The sequence below is a fragment of the Carya illinoinensis genome, chromosome 5 (assembly GCF_018687715.1).
Source record: "Carya illinoinensis cultivar Pawnee chromosome 5, C.illinoinensisPawnee_v1, whole genome shotgun sequence".
NCBI lineage: Eukaryota > Viridiplantae > Streptophyta > Magnoliopsida > Fagales > Juglandaceae > Carya > Carya illinoinensis.
Genome location: NC_056756.1, coordinates 42,342,514 through 42,367,401, shown reverse-complemented (window position 1 = coordinate 42,367,401; position 24,888 = coordinate 42,342,514). Strand labels below are relative to the sequence as shown.

The 24,888-nt window shown below is 40.7% G+C and overlaps 1 protein-coding gene across 2 annotated transcripts; it reads left to right on the top strand.

The window, feature by feature from the left end:
* Positions 1-1,469: 1,469 nt before the first annotated feature.
* On the top strand, positions 1,470-23,755 carry LOC122309677 (long chain acyl-CoA synthetase 9, chloroplastic). Of its 2 annotated transcripts, none has more exons than XM_043123242.1 (12): positions 1,470-1,780; positions 3,070-3,558; positions 3,812-3,892; positions 5,220-5,489; positions 6,601-6,732; positions 6,909-7,082; positions 7,255-7,484; positions 20,895-21,012; positions 22,506-22,637; positions 22,710-22,844; positions 22,918-23,124; positions 23,426-23,755. In XM_043123242.1, the coding sequence occupies exons 2-12, from the start codon at positions 3,112-3,114 to the stop codon at positions 23,591-23,593; spliced, it is 2,094 nt and encodes a 697-aa protein (XP_042979176.1). In that variant the 5' UTR covers positions 1,470-1,780; positions 3,070-3,111; the 3' UTR covers positions 23,594-23,755. The 2 variants fall into 2 exon arrangements, with proteins under 2 accessions (XP_042979176.1, XP_042979177.1); XM_043123243.1 differs by having other exon boundaries at positions 2,976-3,558.
* Positions 23,756-24,888: the final 1,133 nt, after the last annotated feature.

The following is a 24,888-nucleotide window of genomic DNA, read 5'->3' as shown; positions in this document are numbered from 1 at the left end:
AGATTCCCATCTAGATTCTCGTTGGGAGATGCAAATTTGGTTTTCTCAACATATCTCATTTCCTATCTATGATCTTTTGTGGGCCAACTATGACCATATTTGTTCTTTTTTTATGCTTCAAAGTTGTTTCGGGTTTAAAGGTGAACTTGACTAAATTAGATGTAGTTTTGGCGGGGATTGTTCCTAACATAGAGAGCATGACTTTGCTACATAAAATAAATGAAAAGATTAAGCCGGATTTATTATAAGAGTTAATTGGAAAACCAGTAATTAAGTTTCTGCGTTTTGGCAAATCAAACCTACAATTTTTAATTTTTATAATATTGATAATAAATGTTAAAAAACTCGTAGTTAGATATGTTTGTCTATCACTAGTTAGAAAACTAGTTGATCTTTACTTGTCAATGTTAGTTTTTCAATGAATGATAGTTATTTCTTATTTGCAAGAATTTTGAAATTCAGATATCAATATTGTGAAAGTTAAAACAGTCATTTTGATTTTCTTCAATCTCAAAGTTTCCTTCAATATGATATCCTAAAATAAAAACGAACAATTTGATGTCCTTGAATCTCAAGTTTCCGTTCCTCCGTTGCACATTGTGTGATCCTCCCTAGCGTTTTCTACTACTTTTCAACTTTGTAGGTAGGTCAACAGCTTGATCTATTTCAATGCATTTCATCCAAACCTTACCTATTTTATTTATGAGCAGTCAGTGTTATACGAGAAGGATTTCGATAAAAGCAAAAGTCCTTTTTTTAAAAAAATATATAGTTAAAAAAATTTCACAATACTATTAAAAAATACTTTCTTAATTATTTAATAATAAAAAAATTTATCTAGACCCAATTACCGGTAATAATAGCATTTTTGTTTATTTATATTTAAAAAGTGCTACATACGTAAAAAGATTATATAGAAATATAACATAAATTAACATGATTTTATATGATTTATTAAATATATTTTTTAATAAAAATAATTTTATAATTTAATATATTACATTAAACTATATTAATTTTTAAATTTATTTTTATATAATTTTTTGCGACTAGAATATTTTTCTTTATATTTTTATCGTAATAAATAATCCATTCTTTCAAGTACTTTCATTATTTTATCTAATGCATCTTTGATGATTTCTTCCCCATTGTATCGAAAGAAAACTCTTTCAAAGTACAAACTAAAGACCTTTTTGTCTTTATTACCCTCACAATAAAACGCATGAAAAAAAATTCCACACTTTGCATTCTTTTATTATATTTTCAAATTGTCTAAAACTGAACGGCTACGATTGAACGGCCCAATCTATATGCCATCTGGGCCACATGCACCACGTCATACACTTCCCATCAGCCTGATTGGATGGACGGTCCAGATCCTCCAACGCATAGCGATTGTGTATGCATACATCCTTCGGACCCAAAACAAAATCCCCAATTTACACTTTTGCCACTTTCTCTCAAGCTTACATGCATCCGAATGTATGTGCCGTATGCGTATGTTGAATGTTGGAAACGAAAGCTGTCAACACAAAACGCCTTCAGAAACTCCAAACCTTCTTCCTCTCGATCTGTCCGCCTCAGCCACCCGTTACCAGCCCTAGTCCAATAGCTGAACCTCACCTTTTTCTGTTCTCCGGACCTTTATAATTCTAAACCAAGTCCTGGTTTCCGGTTCATTGCTTGAATCCTCACAATGCTGATCACTTGAAATCCGTTTTCGTTTTCGTTTTCAGCTCTTCCGCTTAATTCAGAGTCCGAAAACCGAGGGTTCTTTCTGGTTAGCTAATCCGTTTTCCTGTCATTTTTTTTCTTCGTTTCATGTAACTTGCGCTTCTTTAATTTTGGCTGTTTTTTATGCGTTACTTTTAATTTTCGCGTATTGAAGTTGATTATCGTTTTTAATTTCAAGTTAATGTTGAAATTGATTAGTGTGTGAAAATGTGATATTTTCTATGGTATTACTTGCTGTGATTATCCGTTTTCTTTGTTATTAAAGTTCATTCAGGACCCAATGGAAGCATGGAGTACTTGGTGATGTTCACCTGATATTGTGGAGTCTAAAGTTAACCAAATGTCCAACTGATTACCTTTTCCTTCAGTCCCTCTATCCGTATGTTGACCTTTGTATATGTCTATAACGAGTCCATCAAAGCATATTGATTTTCCGAAGTTGACTTACCATTCATTAGTTAACTGTGACATTTGAATACGTCTGCCTCTCAACATTGACTCATGACTTATCAAATATTATTATTTTGATAAGGCAACCTTAATTAAAGTGTAGAAGGATTTAACCCAAGTACATAGGAAATGTACGATAGAAAATGCCCAACTAAGGGGAAAAAGGGAAAGAACAAAATTGCACAATATCTAGAAAAGTAGAGAAACGGTATTGTACGTAGTCATCCAAACATGAAGAGAATTTATCATTATGACTCTTAATTTGAACACCGTCCTCTCCCAATTTTGAAGGTCCGAGCATCATGTTCCCACCAAATAACCACCATCCAAACCTCTAAATTGCTATGACTACCTCGTGGATTTACAAACCATCAAGTCCATCACCTGCTGGCACATGACCTACTTAATCCCAAAGGTACGAAATACCGATGCCCAGAACTCCTTAGCCATCTCACAGTGATGTAGCAAAAGATCCACACTTTTCCATCGTGCTTACACATACAACACCAGTGTAATACCATGACTTTTCTCTTCCTCAAGTTATCCACCATTAACATTTTCCCTAAGGCTGCCATATATATGAAGAATGCTACCCCTAACAGCACGTTGTTCCTCCAAATGACTTTTGATTCAATCTAATAGTTGCTGTAATTACGAGTTCCATAATTAAGATATTCTCTTTCTATGGCTTAATCAGTTTGACATGATTTAGTATATTTGGAAGGAAATGCTCATTAGTTCATATGAAAGGCTATATAGTGTAACCACATATATCATTTCTGATTGCACAGGTCGGTTAGGTACTCATGAGACTTGGTTTTATGTTTGCCCCGGACTTTACTTTTTCTGTTGAAGTTACATTGAGTGGATGTAACTGTGTTGCAGAATTTAAATTGATAGTCTGTTGGGGGCGTATACTTGTTGAAGATGAGTGCCTATATTGTTGGTGTACTTGTTCCCATTGTTGTTACTCTTCTACTTCGGAATTCCAAGAATTCAAAGAAACGGGGGTTGCTTGTTGATGTCGGTGGGGAAGTAGGGTATGCTATTCGGAATTGTCGGTTCACTTCGCCAGTGCAAACAGCATGGGATGGCATCTCAACTATGGCTGAACTTTTTGAGCATTCATGCAAGCAGAACCAATATAAAAACTTCCTTGGAACTAGGAAGTTGATTTCAAGGGAGATTGAAGTGACTGAAGATGGAAGGTCCTTTGAGAAGCTTCATTTGGGAGACTATGAGTGGCTAACCTATGGGAGAGCATTTGAAGCTGTGTGCAACTTTGCTTCTGGATTGGCTCAACTTGGGCACAAAAAGGAAGAACGCGTTGCAATCTTTGCAGACACAAGAGAAGAATGGTTCATTGCATTGCAGGTACTCTTCTTATGTGTCCAGTAGCATTTAAAACAGATCAAACTTATTGTCTTTATTTTCACCATTCTAAATGTATTTCCCTTCTTTCCAATGATTTATGTATCTCTTCCTGACTATATTTTCTGGATGTAGGAATGGAAATTATGTTCTTTTGCACATATGATTGCGTTTTAATTTTTTGAGTTTTAACTTTTGAGAGTCCCTATGCTTTTGCAGTTCTTTGATATATAACTGATATAGTTCTCTATATCAGGGCTGCTTTAGGCGCAATGTCACTGTTGTGACTATATATGCATCTTTGGGGGAGGAGGCTTTATGTCACTCATTAAACGAGGTTCTCTCTCTCTCTCTCTCTCTCTCTCTCTCTCTCTCTCATCCTGCTAGTATATTATATTGTGTTACTAAGGTGGAATGGTTTTTTAGGCACATTAAGTCCCTGCTTGTATTCCCATCAGAGAATTTTAGTTTATTTAAAAGACAAACCTATGCGTGGTCTCATTCCTCATGTAACACTTTAACTTTACCATTAGAGATGTATTTTAAATGTTAGATTTCTTCATATTCCTAATACTATGTCTCATATTTTGGCATTTTACAAGAGTAGATCTTCATTGAGAAGGTTATTTATGGGAATTTCAGGAGTTTAATTGTAAACTAAGTGGATCTTTAGTTGAAAATTGATCTCACGATCTATGCACTTCTTTTTGTGCAAAGTATGTCTCCCTGATTAATAGAGATGCTATATGTTTTCACTTTTGATTTTCCTTTCTTAATCATCCCAGAAGAATCAAATCATGAAAACTAGTCCCGTTACAATCAAAGGCTGAAGCCCAAGATAATAGCGTGTTCAAAAAGAATCTCTTAAGCTCATCCAAGGAATGCTCCCGGTCTTTAAAACACCAACCATTTCTCTTTATCCCAGTCTTTTGACTAGTACTCGTTCTAAGTGCATGTGGAACTCGATCCAAAACCATTCCGAGTTAAATGATAGTGTATGGAAATGTCTTTGCTCCGTAAGCATAGTAGGTAGCGCCATTTTTTGCCCTTGAGCTTTAGATAAATAACCTAACCTGATAAAACGAATCTTCAGTAGGAAAATGGTAAGCTCCAACTGGATCAATTGGAACAGAACAAGCTATGTGACCTTTGGCTTCGCATCCATTCTGGTTTCTGGTTTAGGGTCTCATGATCATTTGAGTACTTTATTTCTTAATGGTGTCCTAGGTAGCATCCCTATGTTGGAGTTGGTGTATACTCCCTGTACACCGTGATGTTGTGTTTGCTTCTTTTTATTTGCTATGAATAAAATTTTATCTTACTTATAACAAAAAGAGTGTAGATTGGTGATCAACAACTTATAAGTCTGTTAGGCAATTAACAAGTTACTAATCAATTAGTTTACGTTCCAATTCTATATGGTTGGTTATTGCATACCTGATCCAGTGAATAACTTTGCTTTTTTCTTTTTTTCTTCTTGTTGCTTGTTAAAGTTTTCCTTTTGAATACTTAGACTGTGCCCCTCTGCTTTTTAAAGAAAATTGCATTCACTAGAAAAAATATATCTGCAGTTAATATGCTAGTTTCAGTTCCAGTTTCTTGCCTCTTGCTCTCATTGTCGCTCAATGCTGTTTTTGATTTTATCTTTTATTCTTTTGTTCCAGACAGAGGTTACTACCGTGATATGTGGGCACAAAGAACTCAAGAAAATCATAGAGATAAGTGGACAACTTGACACTGTGCGACGTGTAATATGTATGGATGATGAGATCCCTTCTAATGCCTCATATGTTGTGAATAGCAAAAGCTGGACAATTACCTCATTTGCAGATGTGGAAAGGCTTGGCAGTGGAAAACCCGTCGATGCTGACTTACCTCTTTCAGCTGATATTGCAGTTATAATGTACACAAGTGGGAGTACTGGATTGCCTAAGGTCAGACTTGTTTGATGTGTCATAGTTCTCGTAGTTTCTGGAAAGTTTGCTCCCCTCCACACCTCATTAATTATCTCAGTCAGTTTCTGAATGGTTTATTTTCAGCAGGACATTGGGCTTAGGTGGCATTTTATGTCAACATTGTTCTGTTTATTGCACTTGGCCGCAACCCCCCCCCCCCCCCCCCCCCCCCCCCTCTCTCCTCTCTCCTCTCTCTCTCTTCCTCCATATATCTATCTGCAGGTTTATGGGGGGTTATGACTTTCCTCAGTATGGTTTATGGTTAAATTCAATATAATAAGAATGCCCTCACAAGTGGGGCCAGCTCTGTATTTGCGAGTTTGAGTGGTTGATTATAAATGTGGCATGGCCCACCATGCTAGTGGTAGCAGTATAATATAGAAGAGAAGTAGTACAAAACCCAAGATAGAATGTAGATAATGAATTAAACGTTTGTAACTAGAAAATAATGAACAGGCTTGCTAAGTTTTAGGCGTTCTATTACCGATCAAAATGTTTTAGGTGTTCTATTAAATGAAGTGTAAAAGACACATGCCACATAACTGGTGGTAAAACCGGTTAATCTGAGGCAGTTTGCTGGTTTTCACAAATCAAGTGGCTGATTCACAGAAAATGTGTTTTAAAATATTAGAGGGCAATGGTGGTCTTTGTTAACTTTTTAATGTGGTGGTGGTTCTAAACAACTGGCTGGCGAAGATTTTTGCTGATCCTCATATAACTTAGTTTGGATTGGACAATTCTCCATTATACTATGAATTCAAAAGCTACTTATGTTCTCCCTTTATCTTTGTAGCATGGATTTCTCTCCTTATATTATTTAGGCCTTGCATTTCTAGTTTTCTCTTCTTTCGTCTTTCCCTTTTTTTGTGTCTTTGTAAATCGTGTTCCTCATGTACTTCTTGTGTACTTTGGTCACATATATTCTTGTCTTTTAAAGAATTCTATTTACAATAGATGCATAGTTTTCTTAAACTTGCTCATGTTCAGAAATTCCTATTTACATGATAGTTACAAGCTCAACACTTTACGTGTGGTTAATTGAGCCAGATCAGAGTTTTATGTAGTACTAATTCACCTTGGCTTTATACAGGGTGTAATGATGACACATGCCAATGTACTAGCTACAGTTTCTGCTGTCATGACAATTGTTCCTGACCTGGGAAGCAAGGATGTTTACATGGCATACCTACCCATGGCCCATATCCTCGAATTAGCAGCTGAGGTTCGATGATACTTTAAAATGGTTTTATTAATTACTGCTGTAGGTCAATGGGCATTTTATATCCAATTGTTACAATAGGTTATCACGTTCTACCTTACCAAAAAAAACAAAGGTTATCATGTTCTTACTTTTCTTTTTTAACGTGTCTTTCAACTACTTTGCTTTTTTTGGTGTAGAATGTGATCGCTGCTGTTGGAAGTGCTATAGGATATGGATCACCTTTGACGCTTACTGATACATCAAGCAAGATAAAAAAGGGAACAAAGGGGGATGCCACAGTGCTGTTGCCAACTTTAATGACTGCTGTCCCAGCAATTTTAGATCGTGTTCGTGATGGAGTGCTCAAGAAGGTTTGTCAATTTTGACGTGCGTATGGTACCTAGATGAATATATACATATACAAAGAATAAACTTGTGCTTGTGTGTGTTTGCATGCATGTGCATATCTGCTTGTTAGATTTGGTGAAACCTTTGCAAACTTTAGGTGACTTCTGCCAGTACTGATCTTCCCAATACTTATAGGTGAATGCAAAAGGCGGGTTATCGAAGAAATTGTTTGACTTGGCATATGCTCGTAGGTTGTCTGCGGTTAATGGCAGTTGGTTTGGGGCTTGGGGCCTGGAAAAGTCTCTTTGGAATTTTCTTGTGTTCAGAAAGGTCCGAGCAATTCTGGGAGGTCGTATCCGCTTTGTGCTGTCTGGAGGTGCTCCTCTCTCTGGTGATACTCAGAGATTCATCAACATTTGTCTTGGGTGTGTATCCTAGCAAGCTCAAGTTGTCATTACAAATAATTTAAGTCATGAACCTCTGTACAAATTTTATATCATGCTGCTAATGTTAAAACTTGCCACAAATTAACAAGCACAAAACTAATTTTCTATCTGATGGTAATAGAGGACACATCTCACAAACATAAGTAAATCACCATAGAATTGGTTAAAACTTCATTTCTAGTTGGCCACATTGTGGATTATTGCAGCTTAGATCTTGCACCCCTCATTTGCTTTGATTTGATTCTCCAAAATACTTGAAAATCTTGAAACAGAAGACTAATTCCTGGGTTTGATTTAGAAGAGGACGTGATAATAAATGTTCTATCTTATGGTAATTTAAACACATCATAAATGCATATTTACAGACTTTCTCATTATTACTTAAAGCTGCTGTAAGAACCTGTAGTTGTCTCTGTTGGAATTAGACCATCAGGTTGACCTTTTTAATTGTTAGCTCAATGTATGACCATTTTACATAAGATTGTTTGAGATCAAGATTAACCCGTCATGGTTAATGCCACTTTATATCAGAGTGATAGAAAACAATCTATAATTTGTATATTTTTATTGTATATTAATGTTTATACTCCATCGCCCTGATTTAAATATTTTTCTTTCCTTGTATGATAACCCAAAGCAAATGTTTGCTTTCTAAAAGTGGGAACAATTGCTCTGATATTTTCCTGAACCATCCTCATGCTTTCCTAAAAAGTAGACAAAATTCTATTTAAAGTAGTTCCCCATTGTTAAATCTTGTCACTTAAGACTTGTTGAGACAGAGTAGTTGATAATGAAACGTCCAGTAGCACTTATCAACTCTGAATGGAGAAAGCATCTAAATCTTGAGCTTCTTGGTTGTGTCATGTGAAGCCCCTCAATTTGTTGATGGATAAGTGTGCTTCTCTCTTTCATTTATCAATAGGGCCCTGGTCTGTCACTTTTCCAGCGACTAGATGGCTTAATGCTGTTATACTTCTGGAACTTAATGCTTAATGCTGTTATACTTTGGATGGAGGAAGTGAATGTCTTGTACAGTTGAAGGTCTTGAATTCCACTAAATAAGCTTATACTGGCTTTTCCCGAGTATTTTTGCATGGTTCCGTAAATTGTATGTCTCTGCTTTTCTTATATGGATTTTATATATAGGTGTTGATGGGGGTGCAGCTTAGAGGGCCTCTTTTTTGGATCTCCTCCGTTGTACTTGGGCTGGTCCCCTTCTTTTGAGTTTTGTGCAATTTGACTATCTAGTTGAGTGTAAAAGAAAAAGATGTTTGATTCTCCAGGCTTGAATATACTAGAACTCAGTTCCTTTGTCCACTCCTTTGATGCTTATAGTGATCAGCGATCATTGCATCTTGTGATTGGATTCCTGTGGATTGTTGCCAGGAGGCAGATGACATCCAAATGGGATGCCTAAATGTAAAAGCTAAGGCGAATGATTTCATATCCTTGCTTACAGATCTCATAGGAGATTTGCTAAGATCCATCTTGGTATTGATACATGTGAATAGAGGTTTCAGCTATGTTGGATATTTTTTTAGTTTTTATTTTTTTTTGATAGGTAAGCAAAACTTTATTAATCAAAGAATAAGGCAAAGCCCAAAACAATACAAGGAAAACAGTGTGCCCTAATTAAAGGCGCCAAAGAAATAAGAAAGTCATGTAGGTCCATGCCATTGAAATCAACAGCAATGGCCCATGTACATAGAGTAGTGTAAAATAGAGCTTTAAGTTCCTCTAATGATCTCTCTCTGTCTTCAAATGTCCTCGCATTGTGCTCTTGCCACAAGCACCACATGATGCAAATAGGGATCATCTTCCAAACCGCTTTGATCTGTTGCATGCCTCCTATATTTGTCCAGCTGGCCAGCACTGCCACTACAGTCTCCGGCATAACCCAAGCCATCTCTACTCGATCGATCACCTCATTCCACAAAACCCTTGCTGTCTCACAATGTAAAAGAAGATGGTCAACTGACTCTCCCCCTCCCCTACACACGTAACACCAATATGCTATGATAACCCTCATTTTCCTTAAATTATTGGTTGTGAGGATTTTGCCCAATGATGCTGTCCACACGAAAAAACCAGCTTTGGAAGGTGCCTTGTGTCTCCAAAGTCTTTTCCAAGGAAAAGTAGCCTTAGGCTCTTGAGTGAGAACCTTATAAAAAAAGCGAATTGAAAATGCACCTTTCCCAGCGGGAGACCACCACAAACCATCTTCTTGTTGATTGCTCGGTTTAACGGAATAGAAGAGGCTGTAAAAATCAGCAAAGCTGCTCATCTCCCAATCTTGTGCTGCTCTACTAAAACTGATGTACCAATGGATTTGTCCACCCGATAACCCCATGACATCCGCCACTGCAACGGCCTTATCACTAGCAAGTTGGAAAAGTGACGGAAATGAAACTTGTAGGGAGGTATCCCACACCAAATATTTTTTTGATAGGTAAATAAATTTTATTGATCCACGTAAATAGGCCAAGCCCGAGTACACAGGGAGTATACAAGAAAAAAGCCTAGTTACAAACTAAGTGCTACGGATAGTGGCGGAAAAGTCACTAAGACTCGTTCCATTTAAAACTATAGTAGTTGCCCAAAGGAGTAGAGTGTGAAAGAAAAAAGCTCGAAAAGCATCAGGAGAGCGCTCCTTGTTCTCAAAACAGCGGCTATTTCTTTCGGTCCATGTGCACCACATTAAGCACAAAGGTACCATCTTCCATACCGCTGCAATCTGGCGATTCCCTCTTAGCCCTTGCCAGCAAGACAGTAAATCGATCACCCTCTGTGGCATGGCCCAAGCAATGCCAAGCCTCAAGAAAATCTCATACCATAAAACATTTACTGTGTCACAATGAAGGAGAAGGTGGTCCACTGATTCAGCGTTGTGTTTGCACATGAAACACCAATCCATTATGACGAGTCCACGCTTTCTTAGCTGGTCTATGGTTAGGATTTTACCATGAGACGCCACCCACCCAAAGAAAGCAACCTTGAGGGGAACCTTGCTTCTCCAAATGCTCTTCCAAGGGAAGGCGTTGGGGGAGTGATTCGTCAAAGACTTGTAGTACGAACGGACTGAAAATTTCTTATTCCCTGTGCATGTCCATAATAATCTGTCTTCCCCTCCAGCCCTGATCTTCAAATCATGTAGTGCACTATAGAAGTCAGTGATAGCGCCCACCTCCCAATCTTGTGCTGCTCTAGTGAATCTCACAGACCAAAGTACAGAACCATCGGTAAGACACATATTTTCAGCCACTGAGGAATTCTGATCAGAAGCTATCCTATAAATGGAAGGGAAAACATTTTTTAGGGCAACATCACCACACCAAATGTCATGCCAAAATCTAATTTGTGTGCCCCTTCCCACCACAAACCTACAATGGCCCCGAAAACCGTCCCATCCACTCCGGATAAATTTCCAAACTCCCACACCATAGGCTCCTCTTACTTCCTTTGTGCACCAGCCACCCCACTCACTTCCATATTTGCATTCTAAGATATTTTTCCATAAAGCGTCTCCCTCAAGATGATACCGCCATAACCATTTACCAAGAAGAGCCTTGTTAAAAGTTCTCAAATTCCTTATGCCCAAGCCACCACAGGACAGAGGGGTGCATACTGTATTCCATTTGATCAAGTGGAATTTCCTTGTATCCTCTAAACCTCCCCATAAGAAATCCCGGCAAATCTTCTCTAGTCTATTTGCCACTCCTGCTGGCACTGGGAATAGAGAGAGAAAGTACGTTGGAAGGTTAGAAAACGTACTTTTAATAAGAGTGATTCTCCCCCCTTTAGACAAGTAGATTCTCTTCCACCCTGCCAGTTTTCCTTCAAACTTCTCAATGATCCCTTCCCACATAGACTTAGTTTTATGAGGGGCCCCCAAGGGGAGTCCAAGATACTTCATAGGCAAGGATGAGACCTTGCAACCCAGGATGGCTGCCACCGTACCTAGGTTGTCGACTGTGCCCACAGGGACTACTTCTGACTTGGATAAATTCACCTTAAGGCCTGATACAGCTTCAAAGCAGAGAAGAAGTGCCCGTAAGGAGCGGAACTGTTCCTGGTCTGGGTCACAAAAAATCAAAGTATCGTCAGCGAAGAGAAGGTGGGAGACGGTTAAGCTGCCATGTGTGGAACCGCCCACCGTGAAACCTGAGAGAAAACCCCCCTCCACCGCCCTTCTCAGCATTCTACTTAGCACATCCATGACAAGGATAAATAAAAGTGGGGAGAGAGGATCCCCTTGTCTCAAGCCCCGAGAACTGTTGAAAAATCCTTCAGGAGTGCCATTGACCAAAACGGAGAATCTGGCTGTTGTAATACAGTGCTTAATCCACTGGCACCAACGTGTCCCAAAACCGTACCTACCAAGAATATACAACAAAAAATCCCAATGCACGTGATCAAAAGCCTTTTCCATGTCTAGTTTACATAAGATACCTGGAATGCCGGATCGGATTCTACTCTCTAGGTACTCATTGGCGATAAGGGCTGAGTCAAGAATTTGTCTTCCTTTCACAAAAGCGTTTTGGGACTTCAAGATGATCTTTCCCAGTACTTCGCTCAACCTCTTCGCTAGAACTTTGGAAATGATCTTATAGACCCCACTTATCAAACTTATGGGACGGAAATCATTCACTTCCACCGACCTTGCCCTCTTGGGAATGAGGGCGATGAAAGAGGCATTGAGGCTCTTCTCGAATTTCGTGAGGGCGTGAAATTCGATAAAGACCTTCATAATATCCTCCTTGACAATGTCCCAACAAGCATAAAAGAAAGCCATTGGAAAACCATCAGGTCCCGGGGCTTTGTCTTTATTCATACCTTTCAACACTCCAAGAACCTCGATTTCATCAAAAGGCCTCTCCAACCAAGCCGCGCTTGAGTGATCAATGGAATCAAAGTCTAGTTCGTCAACCTTGGGCCTCCAAGAGTATTGCTCCGTCAAAAGCTTCTCATAAAACTGGACAATATGCTCCTTGATGACATCTCTACCCATTAAAACGCTTCCATCCGCATGAAGAACCTCTATAGCATTAGTTCTTCGATGGGAATTGGCAATTCTATGAAAGAACTTTGTGCTCCTATCCCCTTCCTTCAGCCAAAGGGCCCGTGATTTTTGTCTCCACATAATCTCCTCCATAGCAGTAACTTTTTCCAAATCAGCAACAACCGTCACTTTTCTTGCCCTATCATCTTCTGATAAAGTCCCTTCTACTTCTTTTTCATCAAAATGTTGTAGTTCCATGAAGAGTTTGTTCCGCTGGTCGTTGATGTTCCCAAAGACTTCCAGGTTCCATTTTTTTAGATCATATTTCAAAACTTTTAGTTTCCCAGCTAGTATGAAACTAGGAGTGCCTGTGAGCTGGTAAGATGCCCACCATGCGCTGACTTTCTCAACGAACCCTTCCGTCTTTAACCACATGTTCTCGAACTTAAAGTATCTGCGTCCCTCTTGAATACCCCCGCAGTCTAGTAGAAGGGGAAAATGATCTGAGCAAAGTCGGGGAAGCCGTTTTTGACATAGAGTGGGAAAGTGGGTTTCCCAAGAGGAAGAAACGACAAATCTGTCCAAACGCGACCATGCCCTTCCATTGGACCAGGTAAAATCTCCCCCTGCCAAGGGGAGATCCACCAAGTCTAGATCAAACAAAAGCTTGGAGAAATCTGCCATGGCTGAATCCGAGCTAGGAACCCCGGACCGCTCACTAGGAAACCGAGTGATGTTGAAATCGCCCCCTATACACCACGGTATATCCCACCAACTGCAAAGGCCAGCTATCTCATCCCAAAGAAATTTCCTGCTACTATCATAGTTAGGCCCATAGACACCTGCAAAGCCCCAACAAAATCCATCATCCACATTAGAGAAAGAGCAAGCTATAGAAAATTCCCCAACACATTCATCTACAAGATTAATTGCTCTTTTGTCCCATAACACCAGAATACCCCCAGAAGCACCCTTAGAGGCAAGAGTGGTCCATCCTGCATACGGACAATGCCACAAGCTTCTAACGATGTTTCTATCGACATATTTTAGTTTCGTTTCCTGAAAACAAATAACATCTGCCTTCCATTCCCGTAATAAGTTCTTGATAGTGAGGCGTTTTTTTGGGTCATTCAAGCCCCGAACATTCCAGGCTAGAATCTTTGGCTTCATGGATCACCAAGATTCGCCCTATCTTTAAGTCGTCCCCTGCTCGTGCTGCCCTCCCTTGCATCATAGTTTATGGAACAAGTCAGCCTTTTAAGTTCCCTATCTTTCTTCACAACAGATTTAGCCAAAGCAGGCTGACCCTCTCTCATGGCGATGAGTAAAGCTTGCAACTGGTCCTCAAAGCCTTCGCAAGATATACCCAAGCAATGCCGCATCTCATTCACCTTCTGTATGACCCAGTCTGGTGGCAATGGCAGTGACTCAGTTGAACAATCTTCTGGTGGCAGTGAGCAAAGAGGGCTAGGTACTTCCTCGGGTTCATATGGTACAGCGGACAAAGAGCCATCCCCTAACTCTTTACAAGCTAACTGTAAATCTGACCCACAGAGGGATCCTTCGTCTGAAGACCTCCCACCCAAGAGAGAGGCGTCTACCTCATCATCCATTGTGCATAATACCTTGGTCAAGGTCTCAGAGAGACCTTTAGAGAGAAAGAGGGTTTCGGGAATCACTCCCGTGTCTAGGCCAGGTGCAGACGAAAACCCATCCCCGTTGAAACTGCTTTCCACGATCTGAAACTGGTCCAGAGTGCCACACTCAGCTCCATCGTAGGCTCTCGGCCTGTTCTGTGGCTGCCGCGAGATGGAGGTGGGCACTGAGGCGTCATTCCCAGGCAGCCCGTGTGTATTCTCCGGTGGAAACTGTGGGGAAAAACGCTCGGCTGCTTCCGTGTTCTCCGTACCGCCGTCGGAGGGTTCGCCGGAGACCAGCGGGACATTCCGCGACGGTGGGTTGTCGGTCTTAGGTGCCGCCGGTGGAGAAACGTTTACCGAGCCCTGGAGAGCCGACCCGTCTGAGGGAAGCGGGTCTAAGGCTTTGGAGGGCCTGCCCGATGCCCGTGGGCTTACGGCCCGAGAAAGAGGCCCTGAGGCCTGGGTCTGAGGACAGGCAGGGCCTGCCTCAGATGAAACGAGTTGGCCCACGTGAGGGATTCCGCTGGTGGGCCTGCTTGGCCTCCGTGAGCTTACGGCCTGTGGGAGAGGCCTGGTGGCCCAGGTCTGAGGACAGGCAGGGCCTGCCTCACCTGAAGCTAGCCCGCCCACGTGAAGGATCCCGTGTGCTAGGCCTCTTGCCTCGTGGGCTATGCTTGTGACCCGTGGGCTTTCGGCCTGCAATTGTGGCCTTGAGGCCTGGTATTGAGGGCAGCCAGGTTCCCCCTGTCCTACGGCTTCTCTTATAATTACTTGCCTTCCCGATGTTTCTTGCAAGTCTTTTTCAGCACCATACCTTCTGCCCAGTTCAACCTCCTTACCGTGTCCCATCACCATGCTCAAACCCAGGTCTACCTTTTTCATCAAAAAGGACACATCTTCTAGAACTCCTGAAAGTGAAGCTCTGACACCCCATAGAATGCCTTCAACGTCCCCCACTGACCGCTGGGTAGCCCCTCCATTGACCGCTGGGTATGATGAAATTTCCCGTTCTGGCGAAGAGCCGGCCAAGACCGAGGCATAGGTTGCCGAAGTGCTTGGTTCCATACTTGAGCCACCAGCATTCCCTCCCTTGCGCAACCCACCCTCCATCTGCGCCACCATCTTCTGGCGTTTTAAAGGCTCGGCCACTGCAGACTCAGCCACCTTCTTAAGGTGGTAAGCAAAACCATCCCATCCACTGCCCTTATCTCCCTCGGGTATGATCAGCGAGCCCTTCCTTCTTTCGTTGTTAAACTCCTCCAACAATAAATAACATCCCCTTGAGTTTTTGAGAAGTTGTATAATGAAGACCCCGTTACCTATCCTAAACTTTCTGAAAAAGCCTTCACGCCGACGAGAATCCATGGCTTCACCCACCATTCTAACCACCCATGCAACTGTCGCACCGTTAAGGAGCAAAAATAAGGCCATACGTCTGTTTCTTTCGGTAATGCGAAAGAGGTTGGCACCCACCTTAGTGAAGAAGAAAGTTTTTGATTCAATCGTGAAACGCCTAGCCTCAACCATCATTAATAAGAAAGCAAAAAAACGGAAAGAAAGAAAGGAAGAGAAGGGAGAAATTTGAGGAAAGGAAAGAGAAGTCAAAGAGGAGGGAGGAGATCAACTCCGGCGAGGGGCGCCGGAGGGAAGGATGTGTGTGTGCATGTAGTACGGAGAGAAATCCCAGAGATCTTTTTCCACACCAAATATCCTTCCAAAATTTAATCTTGGAGCCCTCCCCCAACTGAAATCAAGTGTGTCGAGTAAAAACCCCCCATCCCCTCCTAAAGTGTTTCCACAGCCCCACTCCAAAAGCTCCTCTAATTTCTTTCGTACTCCATCCCCCCCCCCCCCCCCCCCCAAAAAAAAAAAAAAAGATGCCTCCTTCCACTAGGCTTCTAGTTCCTTATTATATCTCCACAACCACCATTTTCCAAGTAATGCTCGATTAAAGTTCCTCATATTTCTAATACCCAAACCACCATTGGAGATAGGACGACATACCGTTTCCCACTTCACTAGAGGAAATTTGAACTCCTCCCCCATGCCACCCCACAAAAAGTCACGTTGGAGCTTCTCAATTCGGTAAGCCACATTTGCGGGTGTAGGAAAAAGTGATAAAAAATAAGTTGGCAGGTTACCAATTATGTATTTTACACGCAGGAAAGATTTATGCAGAAAGAATCCCTCTTCACATCATTAAAGGGAAAAAAGGTGTAGTAAAAGAATGCATCGTGACTCTATTAGATACTTTGCTTGGAAGGTTTATATTTGATCATTTGAAGAAGGGGAGGTGAATAAGTCTGAAGTGAATGGGGATAGTAATAAGGAGATGTGGTTGCTGGAATTAGAAGGGAGGCCAGAGGGGGACATTGGGACATTAGCAGAAGGCATGGAGGAGGTTGAGTTGAGGGATATTGAGACTAGCGGGGCTGAGGGAGATATGGATGGCCCTATCTCGCTACGTACTCTATCTCCAAAGCTGGTGTTCAGATTTTCTTCAGACTGGGTGCTAAAAGAAGTTGAGAAACTTCATGAATGTGTGGGGATTTTGTGTCCTAGGTTTGAAGATCAGTTCAAGGCTCTTCTAATTGTGATAGAGGTAGGGAGAACTACAGTTCTGAAATCAGCTGTGAAACAAGACCGGGAGTTGAAATGCCTCAAGAGTTCTATTAACTATGATAATAAGGAAGGAAGTGTGGGGAGGGAGAGGGTGAAGGGAAGGGGGCCAGCGTCTTTTATTAATGCCTAAAATCCTTTCGTGGAATATAAGGGGGATCAATGATGTGAATAAGCGCCTTCGCATTAGATCTCTTCTTCCTATTCGGAAGGTGGACATTGTTTGGCTTCAAGAGACCAAGTTGTGTAGTATTGACAGACACATAATTCGTAGTTTGTGGAGCTACTCCTTTGTGGGGTGGTGTTACTTAGCTTCATCAAGGGCTTCGGGAGGTGTGTTGGTATTGTGGGACAAGCGAGTGGTGGAGATGGTAGAGGAATGTATCTGGATGTTTTTAGTGGCAGTATCTTTTAAGAATATAGAGGATGGGTGGAAGTGGGCTCTAGCGAACCTGTATGGGCCCAATGCGGATCGAGAGAGAAGCTTGTTGTCGGAGGAACTGGCGGGTTTACATTCTGTTTGGGATTTACCTTGGGTGTTTTGTGGAGATTTTAATATAGTTAGGTTCCCTAGTGAAAGGGAGGGGGCATCCACTTAGACAGGGGCAATGGAAGCTTTTTCAGAGCTGATATTTGATTTGAATCTTGTGGACTTTCCGTTGCAAGGGGGGGCATATACTTGGTCCAATTGTCGAGGGGCGTCCCGACTAGATAGATTTTTAGTCTCTTCTTCTTGGGAGACGTGTTTCCTGGATCTATGCTAGAAAAGGTTGCCACGGGTGTGTTCTGATCATTTCCCAATTTTGCTTGATTGTGGTGGCATTCATGGGGGTAGGCGTTCATTCAAATTTGAGAATATGTGGCTAGAAGTTGAAAGATTTGTGGAGAAGGTAAGGGCTTGGTGGGATGGCTACTCTTTTGATGGTACTCATAGCTTCATTGTGGCGGGTAAACTTAAAGCTCTTAAGATTGATGTAAAAAAGGGGAATATAGAAATTTTTAGACATACAGAAGTGCAGAAAAATATCCTATGTGAAGAGTTGCATGCTTTGGAGGAAGGGGATGTTAATGAGGCTTCTTTGTCAAGGAAGAATGTGGTTGTTACTGAAATTGAGAAAGTTTTGTTGATGGAAGAGATAACTTGGAGGCAAAAATCTAGGGCGCTTTGGTTGAAGGAGGGGGACAAGTGCACCAAGTTCTTTCACAAGGTGGCCAATTCATATAGGCGCAACAACGCTATTGAAGTCCTCCATTTCGGCTCACAGGTGTTGCATTCTACTGAAGAAATTCAAGACCACACAGTGCCGTATTACGAGGAATTCCTTGCTGAAAAAGTAGATTGGCGTCCCAAACTTGATGGTTTAAGTTTTGAACAGCTGGGTTCGGAGGTAGTAGGATGGTTGGAGAGGCCATTTGAGGAAGAGGAGGTGCATTTTGTGGTGAAAGGTATGTGTAAAGACAAAGCCCCGGGACCAGATGGTTTTTCCATGGTCTTCTTTCAAGAATGTTGGGATATAGTAAAGGAGGAAGTAATGAAGATTTTTCATGATTTTCATACTAGTCATAAGTTTGAAAAGTCACTACACGCTACATTCATTGCTCTCATTCCGAAGATAGTGGGTGCCAATGACTTGAAAGATTTCCGACCTATTAGTTTGGTAGGTGGCATTTACAAAATCATCTCTAAGGTGTTAGTTAAGCGCATGAGCGTGGTGATGGATAGTCTCTTTTCCAAACCTCAAAAGCTTTCGTTCGGGGTCGGCAAATTTTAGACTCAGTCTTGATAGCAAATGAGTGTCTGGACAGTCGGTTAAGAGAAGACATTCTAGGGGTCCTTTGCAAACTAGACATGGAAAAAACTTATGACCATGTGAGCTGGGATTTTCTTTTCTATATGCTTAGAAGATGTGGTTTTGTAGATAAGTGGTGTGAATGGATCAAGCATTGTGTATCAACAGCTTGGTTTCAGTTCTAGTGAATGGAAGATCATGTGGCTTTTTCCAGTCTTCTAGGGGGTTGAGACAAGGAGACCCGCTATCCCCTTTCCTGTTTGTTATTGTGATGGAGGCTTTGAGTTGCATGGTGGAGGCTGTCATAAGGGGGGGGGGCTTTCTCGCTGGTTTCTCAGTGGGTAGCAACAGTAATGTTAGCACCATTTCTCATTTACTTTTTGTGGATGATACCCTCATTCTTTGTGATGTAGCTAGTGGCCAGATTCGAACCCTAAGGGCGTTGTTGTTGTGTTTTGAAGCTGTATCGGGGCTCAAGGTGAACTTGGAGAAGTCAGAGTTGGTCCTGGTGGGGGACGTGAGCAATATAACCTCTTTAGCGGAGCTATTGGGTTGTGCATCCCTCCCTTTAAAATACTTAGAACTTCCCTTGGGGGCACCTTATAAAACAATGAGCATTTGGGATGGAGTAGTAGAGAAGATTGAGAAAAGGTTATCGGGTTGGAAGCGGTTATACCTATCTAAAGGGGGAAGATTAACTCTCATTAAAAGCACACTGTCCAATCTCCCCACCTACTATCTTTCCTTGTTCCCTTTATTGGTGAAAGTGGCAAAGCGGATAGAGAAGTTGTTCAGAGCCTTCCTGTGGGGGGGGCATGGGGGAGGAATTCAAATTTCACCTTGTGAGTTGGCAAAGGGTGACCTGGCCGATTGCAAATGGGGGGTTAGGGGTGCGAAATTTGAGTGTGTTTAACAAGGCCTTATTAGGGAAGTTGTGAAGATACGAATTGGAAGGGAACTCGCTGTGGAGGGAGGTCATTGATCAAAAGTATGGTTGTGCGTGGGGGAAATGGTGTTCCTTAGAGGGTAGAGGGTCATATGGAGTAAACCTGTGGAAGTTCATAAGAAAGGGCTGGGATGCTTTTGAAAAACATCTAAAGTTTGAGGTGGGTGATGGAGCATGAACCTGCTTTTGGTTAGATGCATGGAGTGGGGAGAGTTCTCTTTGTACTATATTTCCAGCAGTATTTAACTTGGCTGGAAACCAGCAGGCATCAATTTCAGAAATATTATGTCATGCCAATGGGACGGTAACTTGGAATATCACTTTTACAAGAAATGCTCAGGATTGGGAACTTGAAGAGCTGGTAGATTTTTACAGTTATTTGTATTCAGTAAATCTAGGCATCAATGGGGGTGACCGTATGTTGTGGACTCACACGGGGAATAAAAAGTTTACTGTTAAATCTTTTTATAAGGCCTTGACAATCCAACAACCTACTTTCTTTCTGTGGAAGAGTATATGGAAAGTGTTAGTACCTTCTAAAGTTGCTTTCTTTATTTGGACAGCCGCTGATGGGAAGATTTTAACGATTGATAACCTTAGAAAGCGAGGTATGGTTGTAATGGAGTGGTGCTATATGTGCAAAAAGAGTGGGGAATCGATAGATCACCTGCTTTTATATTGTGAGGTGGCAGGGGAGTTATGGGCCGGAATCTTTAGTAGAGCTGGGCTAAGCTGGGTTATGCCTAGGAGTGTGGTGGAGGTACTTGCATGCTGGAATAGATCTCACAACAGTGCTCAACTGGCAGCAGTGTGGCGGATGATACCTTTGTGCTTAATGTGGTGTTTATGGTTGGAAAAGAATGAGAGGTGCTTTAATGATAAGGAGCATGGAGTGGGGGCAATCTGGAATTTCTTTGTATTCTCTCTGTTTCAATGGTTTTCTGCTATTGGTCTAAGAGAAATGATATTTGCAGTCATGGTTGTGCAAGCGGCGTGCAGTCGTTTTAAAAAAAATGAATTAATATGGGACCCACATGAAAAAAAACTAACTTTTTAATGGTGGATCCCACTCTTTTTCAAAGCGATTACGCGGCGTTTGCAATTCCACGACTGTATGTAGCATTGCTCTTGTTCTAAAGGGCGGGAATGTTCATGAGTTTCTATTTTCCTTATAGCCCACTAGAATGTAACTAGGTGTCTCACTTTGTATACTTCCTGTATACTTGGGCATTGCCTAGTTTCTTCATATTCAATAAAGATTAAAAAAAAAAAAAAAAAGGAATACCCGCCCACTCTAATTATTTCAAGGGAAAGCTAGTAACGCTAGATCTGCTCTTGGATATCTGTCCTATTTTTACGTTTAATATAACATTCTAATTAGATGACTATTTACAGTGCAGCAATAGGTCAAGGTTATGGTCTTACTGAGACTTCTGCTGGTTCAACATTCTCCGAGGTCGATGATACGTCTGTTGGTCGTGTTGGAGCTCCACTGCCTTGCTCATTCATTAAGGTAATGGATGACTCAAAGTACTTTACCATATCTGCATAAATGAGCTTGCACCTTTTTCAAAAGTTTGTGCGAATTCCAGACTTTGTGCGAATTCCAGACTGTGGCTACTGATATGCTAGACAAGTTCATTTATTCATTTCCATCTGGTGTTGGCATCCACCTTTCATGTTTTTAGTAGCAAATACTGGACAGAAGCTTTGCAGCCCTAGACTCTGACGCATGAGCCTCGATACATGGAAGCCTATAATACTTGTCTTTTCTCATTTTTATTCTTTTAAAATGACCATCGGTGTGTACTTGTGTCTAGGATTAAGTCTTGATTGAAAATGACCTTCCCTCTCATCTTGTGGTGGGGCAAGGAATGGAGTCAATATTTTTGGGTTCTCTACTTTCAGGAAATATTAGGAATTGAGAAAAAGATTTTTCTGAGAGAAAATGATGAAGTTACATCCAATCATAAACTCCACGTAAGTTGCCCCTTCTCATGGGGATTTACCTTTCACAGAGATGCACTGAGGAACAAAATGAACTTCATAAACATGCACACAAGGAAAATTGTTTGGTGGAAAAAAGCTTAACAGTTACATCTAATCACAGACTATAAGAAAGTTGCCCCTTTTTCATGGGGATTTACTTACCCTAGAGATGCAGAGATGAACAGAACCAACTTTATAAACTCGCAAACTGAGAAATGCCCTGGAAAGTTTTTGGAAACGGCCCTTGAAATTGAAATGGGTGTGCCTGGTTCCTGAAGTTCAGAGCTCTATTAATGAAAAGCATTGAGGATCTGGAATGGAGTTCGTCTGTTGCTGACAGTTGAAACACATAACCCTTTTTTACAAGTAGTTGAAATACATATCCCTTACTCCTACTAGTTAGTGTAACGGTTTTGTTGCTAAATAATACAATTGTGGATGACATAACAAAACTAAACAAATACAGTTTGACTTTATCATGATGAATGATTAAATGATATAAAAGGTTGAAGAAGCTAACTATAGCAATGCTGCAGAGCATATGCCTCGCATGCTGATGCAAGTTCTGAAAAGTCATACTTTGTTCTAATACGCTAGTGTTTTATGTGATACCCACTTTGAGTTTTTTTTTTTTTTTTTTCAAGATTTACCTTTCTCCACTTATTATGATATCTTTGATTTAATTGCTCTTTTTTTTTCCCCTTTTTATAAAATTCTTGTCAATATCTGCCTGTATATTTTCTTGTAGAAGTGATACCTTAATATATTATGGTTAACGTACCTTGCATGGCCATTAATTTGGGTTCAACCATTTTTCACTCATCTTGAAGCTTCTAAGTTGACAAGAATAATAACTGGAATACTACCCTATTTCGCCCCTCTCTGGGGTTCAATTATATACTTTGCAGTATTGCTGCTATCAGCAACCATCCCCTCCCTCCCATCTCTCTCATTTCAAGTATCAGTGAAGTATTTATTCACGTTAGTCATATTAACATCCGGTCTTCTCTATCTCAGTTAATTGATTGGCCTGAAGGTGGATATCTAACAAGTGATTCACCAATGCCACGTGGGGAAATAGTAGTTGGTGGTCCGAATGTTACAGTTGGATATTTTAAAAATGAAGAAAAAACAAAAGAATTATACAAGGTAGAGTTCCCAAGTTTCCGTTAGTTGGTAGTAATTATACTTTTAATTTTAATTCCCTTTTTGTTGTGGAAGGTTGATGAGAGAGGAATGAGGTGGTTCTATACGGGTGACATAGGACAGTTTCATTCTGATGGTTGCCTTGAGATAATTGACCGCAAAAAAGACATAGTCAAACTTCAGCATGGAGAGTATGTCTCCCTCGGAAAGGTATGATTGCTACAAAATGAAATGTAATATTTTTCATTGAGTCTTGCTCGGGGACTAAAAGTTTTTCCTACAGGTTGAAGCCAATCTCCTTGTTAGCCCCTACATCGACAATATCATGTTGCATGCTAATCCCTTTCATAGTTACTGTGTGGCTCTTGTGGTGGCTGCTCAGCATACGGTGGAAGATTGGGCTGAAAAGCAAAGAATTCCTTTTACTGACTTTGACGACTTGTGTGAGAAAGCAGAAACGAAGAAAGAAGTTCTTGCATCAATCCAAAAGGTACCTACGGCGGATCAAATTTCTATGGTTATTATGAGCTTCATTCTGATTTTTACATTTGATGCATTTGAGATTCAATTCTTTAAATCAACTTTTGGGATGGAATTTACTTCCAGCATCCAAGGGTGACAGTTAAAACTTTGGGAATTATGCCTTTGGTGTTCAAGAATCAAAAGAGATAATGCAAATGTTGAAGGCACTAGTTTGGGAACTGGATGTTAAGTTGTTTAGCTAAAAGTTGGTCTGGGACGTCCATCTGGTTCAACTTGCTTTAACTTTCCTCTCTGTTAAACGATTACAGGAAGCAAAGAGGTCACGATTGGAGAAGTTTGAGATTCCAGTGAAAATCAAATTGCTTTCTGAACCATGGACTCCTGAATCTGGCCTAGTTACTGCAGCTTTCAAGATCAAGAGAGATATCATCAGAAAGGCTTTCTCTGAAGAACTCTCTAATTTGTACGCTTCCTGATACTTGGCAAAACTTGGGCGGGTTTGGTTGTAGCTCTTTTTTTTTTTTCCTACTTTATTTTCGTTTTATGTATTGCATTAATACTTTTGCTGGGAATTATTGCTAGGAAAAGTCGAGATGTATAGATCTTGCATGCATAGAAATAAAAAACTTTTTATTTTTTATTTTTTATCTACATTTAAATATATATATATATATATATATATATATTTCCTAAGGAATTATTATTATCTGCCAAGTGTGGTGACACCCAACTGCTCTGGATACATTCCCCCATTTGCTCAATTAAGTCGTTTCTTTTCCAAGCACTTGATGAGTTAAAAAGTTTAAAGGAACGAAGATTAGGGTACAAGGAGAAGGAGGACCCAAGGATGTGGGGATGGTTGGGAGAAAGGGGTTGAGTCTGGAGAAGACTACACAATTAGGTGGCAAGAAGGAGACCCACATCCAACTCTGGTCCATGAAAAAGCTCCACGCCCTCCTCCCATGTGAGCCTGACTTCAAGCCAAACCCCACTGTAATAAGCCCCACGCCCTCCTTCCATGTGACCGCGGCTTCTTTGTTTCCATCACCTTTTAAGCTTTTTCTACACGTTTCAAGGACAACAACCCTCATTGTCTTCCTTTTCTACTTTTCCCATAATAGATTACCTGTCTCTCTACCCCTCTCTCTCGAGGCACACTTACAGAATGTGTATATGAGAGTGAGTGTGTGTAAGAGTGACAACCTTGTGTGGAGCACATGCTTTGAAGTTTGAAAGGAGAAAGGAAAATGAAAAAGAATAATATTAGATACAATCTTAAATTGTGCATATGAGATCAGTAGGCAGTAAGGATCATTGAGATAGTATTCTATTCTCAAATGAGATCCTCTCTAATTGTAAGATGGATTTGGACACTCCAATGTAGAGAGACAATCGACAACTCTCACCTTTTTGGATAGCGAAAGTGTTTTATCTCATCTCATCATTATAACTTTTTAAAATTTTCATACAAAATATAATAAATAATTCAACTTGATCAAATCTCAAAAAAATAATATATTATTCAACTTTCAACTTTCATTTAAAACTATCTCATCTCATCTCATTATCCAAACTGCACCTAAATGTTTAGGTGGGGTAAACACTGCTAGAAAATCCTACATTGTAATATAGGTCCACGTGATAGATTGAATTAATTCTCTGGGTAAATTACTTGTAATGGTAGCTCAGGATTTCAGATATTTTGTTTTGTTGGAGCTGTGACTGCAAGTGTATGATGATACATTAACGATGAGCGCTGGTGAATCCAAGG

Coding starts and splice junctions, on each gene's coding strand:
- LOC122309677 (XM_043123242.1), top strand. CDS start 3,112: ATGAGTGCCTATATTGTTGGTGTACTTGTTCCCATTGTTGTTACTCTT. Junction 5,490..6,600: donor GGAGTACTGGATTGCCTAAG/GTCAGACTTGTT, acceptor GGCTTTATACAG/GGTGTAATGATGACACATGC. Junction 23,125..23,425: donor TTCTTGCATCAATCCAAAAG/GTACCTACGGCG, acceptor AAACGATTACAG/GAAGCAAAGAGGTCACGATT.